This window comes from Cibotium barometz, chromosome 5 (assembly GCF_041138505.1).
Source record: "Cibotium barometz isolate CiBa-2024 chromosome 5, ASM4113850v1, whole genome shotgun sequence".
Taxonomy (NCBI): Eukaryota; Viridiplantae; Streptophyta; class Polypodiopsida; order Cyatheales; family Cibotiaceae; genus Cibotium; species Cibotium barometz.
Window position 1 is genome coordinate 4,678,728 of NC_141050.1, and position 3,759 is coordinate 4,682,486.

The 3,759-nt window shown below is 48.0% G+C and overlaps 1 protein-coding gene across 1 annotated transcript; it reads right to left on the bottom strand.

Annotated features, from left to right (window-relative positions):
• Positions 1-219: 219 nt before the first annotated feature.
• LOC147637986 (uncharacterized) lies at positions 220-2,880 on the bottom strand. Its single transcript, XM_086797310.1, has 2 exons — positions 1,118-2,880; positions 220-1,021 (listed from the first exon to the last, which is right to left on the bottom strand). The coding sequence occupies exons 1-2, from the start codon at positions 2,192-2,194 to the stop codon at positions 563-565; spliced, it is 1,536 nt and encodes a 511-aa protein (XP_086653436.1). The 5' UTR covers positions 2,195-2,880; the 3' UTR covers positions 220-562.
• Positions 2,881-3,759: the final 879 nt, after the last annotated feature.

Consider the following 3,759-nt stretch of genomic DNA (forward strand, 5'->3'; position numbering starts at 1 on the left):
GTTTGAAAGACTATTGAGATATCTCAAGCCAAACAAAAAAAAGCTGCGGATAAGCATAGAAGGAAGGTCTCATTTGAAGAAGGAAATTGGGTCTTGTTGAGATTCGAGAAAGCAAGACTTAGCAGGTCTAAAGCCAAGGAGCACATGGACCCAAAGCTTGCTTCTAGGTATTATGGACCTTTTCAGATTACAAAGAAGATCAACAATGTATGTTATCGGCATGGTTAGTTAGTACGAAAGGTACGGTACGGTACGGTACGATAAAATACGGTACTAATTGGTACCTTAAAATTTTTTGAGGTACGGTACGATATTAGTACGTTTTTTAAAAAAAAATACTTCCTAAACTTAAAAATTGTAGACAAGAAGTTACAAAATAGTAGAACCATGAACATAATGTCATCATGCCATTAGAGTACAAAATTGCTACAAAAGGATAGGCCAAAAAACTCATGGCATGGGCGACCGCCAACATGCGTACATACATGATACTACATACTACAATACATCATCGATGGGCTAGAAGGAGATAGATGCCCAATGCCTAGAGAGCTATAACATATCAAAAGTCTACATCATCACCAACATCTGCATGATCATCAACATGATCACTACTAGAGTGTCCATCAAGAGAGTTCTCTGAAGAGGACTCTTCGAAGGTGGACGAGACACTCTGGGGATCATTCTCGCTAAGTAGGTTGCCATCATCATCAAACAAGGGCTCTCTAGGCAGTGGGGTATCATCATGAGGGGGCAATGGAATATCATCATGAAGGCGGGGATTGGAGCTCGAGGATCCCCGCCTCACATATGTGCGAAGGCCACCCTTTGCCGATGTCGAAGGCGGAGACCTATGAACTCCAACTGCTCGGCCCCGTCCATGCTGACTCCTGGTGCTGCGAGTATCTGCTGCCACAAGCTCACTATAGAGCTCCATGAAGATTGCCTCCTCCTCCTCATCAGGTTGTTGATTGACACTTGCAAAGTTTTCACTCGTCAAGGTGAAAGTGTCAACATTGACCTACACATTAAGGCACAAAAGTTAGAGTCTATACAATGTACACAAAACTTAAAAGTTATGAGTCATGACAAGTTAGAGTCTAGACTTGTCACTTACTTGCTTGGGACTACCCATACTAAGAATGCCCTGCATCATGCGCAAGTTAGTGCGGCAGTAGACCAACCGCTCCAACTGTCGTGTGCTCAGTCGATTGCGTATCCTCGTGTGTATGAGAGAATAGGAACTCCAGTTCCTCTCACATGCACCCGAAGAACAATCCTGGGCTAGGACCCTTAAGGCTATGGGTTGGAGATGCTCTAGTCCATACCCAAAATTGTCCCACCAAAAAAGGGGCTTCACAAGTGACTCCCTCCTCCAGCAAGTGGGAGACGAAAAGGAGGTTTGACCTCTCTGATCAACATAGCAGCCCAACTCCTCTAGAAAGGCATTGTGCTCATCAACTGGCACAGCTCGAAGCATATATGTATCCCGATCTTGTCGAAGCTCCCTATCGGTGCAAACTACTGGAGACTTGTAGGCTGGATGTACCAATGCTGCAAACCCGTGGATTGGTTTGTGCATCCACCTCCATCTCTTCTGTGCAATCTCCATGATTTGTGCTCGCTCCTCAGATGTAATGTCTGTGCAAGCCTCCAACTCCACAAGGGCAGCTCTAAAGAAGTGGACAAGAAGGCCCATGGTGGACCCCTCGCAATCTGTCATCCGCAAGAGCCTATAGAATGGAGTCATAGCAATGACAATTGCTCGGACTCTAGTCCAAAATCTCTCCTCTAGGCAAAAGCGTTGCATGGCTTTGGCCTCTTCAGTGACGTGCTCATCCCAATCGTTCCACATGGTGGAAACAACTGTCTGGCGAAGGGCGGGCCTCACATCGTATAGACGCTCCAAAACCAGCCACATGTAGGCAAAGCGGGTGGCCGATGGCTTCTTCAAGTCAAGCTTGCTATGCTCACGAAACATAGCAAGCACCTTCACCTTTAGCATGAAGAAGTTGACAATAGATGTAGCTTGTTGCACAATCCTCTTCACCCAGTCGAGCTTCGCCACATCCTCCATGAGTAAGTCAATGCAATGACTCGCACATGGAGTCCACACAATGGTGGGGAATTCCTCCTCAAGCAAGCGGCCCATGCGTCGACAATTTGATGCATTGTCGGTGATGACTTGCACCATGTTTTGAGCCCCAACCTACATGGTAGATAAATCATATGAGTTGAGGGCTTTGCACAAATGACAAAATCAGCCACACTTAAGTAAAATAATGCTTACCTCTATGATCGCTTGCCTAATATGGCGGTAGATGAAACTCCCGGTAGTCTTTCTCCCCCTTCTCCCGGTGTCAACCGCACGCAAGAAGTATGTGCCAAGCGGGCAAGACACAAGGATGTTGATAATGCCACGCTTCCTTTGATCACTCCATCCATCTGTGAGAATAGAACATCCATACTTCGTCCATGCGGCTCGAATCGGGTCAAGGGCTCGATCAATTCTCTCCTTCTCTTCATCAATCTTCCTCGTGCGCATAGCCGTGTAAGAGACCCCCGTCCACCCCTCACATGGGCCCACATTTGCAATCGCCGTCACCATCTTCTTCCATTGCTCCTTTTGGAGTACATTGAAGGCAAGATTGCATTCAATAATGGTGCGAGCAATCTCTATCTCTGCAAGGCGTTGCCGCTCCTTAAGGAATGCAACCGAACCTCTCACACTACCCGTGACTTGGTGGAGAGAGGGTTGCACCCCTTCACGCTCCACCACCCTTTGCCTTTTGCCCGGTGCGGAGGCGGACCGTGCATCCGTGGAAGTGGCAGTGGAGGATACACCAATGAAAGAGCCGGTGGCCGCTTCATCATGTGCTGATGGTGGTGCCGGTGGTGGTGCCGGTGCGCGTGTTGATGATGCTCCTCTACTTGAATTTGAGCCGCGGCTCATCTTCCACGAAATGTCATCGGCAATGCTTTGCGGAATCTCCTTGCATGGGGCAACTTATCCCCCAATCTTCGAAAGGTGTTGGAGAAGCCTTGTTGTTCCACTAGTGTATGACTTGCCGCAATATCGGCATGTCCAATGATGGGAGTTGGACTTCTTGGTGTCCTTCTCCACATTGAGGCAATGCAAATCAAAAGCCTCATGCTTCTCCCGAGGCATGATGGATAAGAGAAGGGCTGAAGCGTAGAGTAGAGGAGAGAGCGTAGAGAAGATGAAGTATGGGAAGAGCTTGGAGGAAGAGAACTTGGAGTAGAGGCTCAAGTGGGATGGAAGGAGCTTGGAGGAGGGTGGAGGAGGGTGGAGGAGAGGCTTGGAGTAGGGCTTGGTGCTTGAGGCTTGCTTGGAGTAGATGGAGGAGAGGCTTGGTCCTTGAGGCTTTTATAGAAGGACTCAAGAGAGATGAAGGCAAACAACCAAAAAAAACGGGCAGAAAACGGCTAGAAAAACGGGCAGAAAACGGCTACTTCCAACGGGCAAAAACGGCTACTTCCAACGGGCAGAAACAGGCGAAATTCGTACCTGATCGTACGGATACGTACGGTACCGTACGGTACGATTCGTACGTACGGACAGATCCGTACGACGTACGGAACTAAGCCTGGTTATCGGTTGGACCTTCTAGATCATTGGAGGATACATAATGCCTTCCATGTGAGTTTATTGAAACCATATACAGGACCACCCCCAAAGGAACCCGTATTGGAGGATCCATCAGAGGTGGAAGAGCAAGAAGAAATTTTGCAACCAGA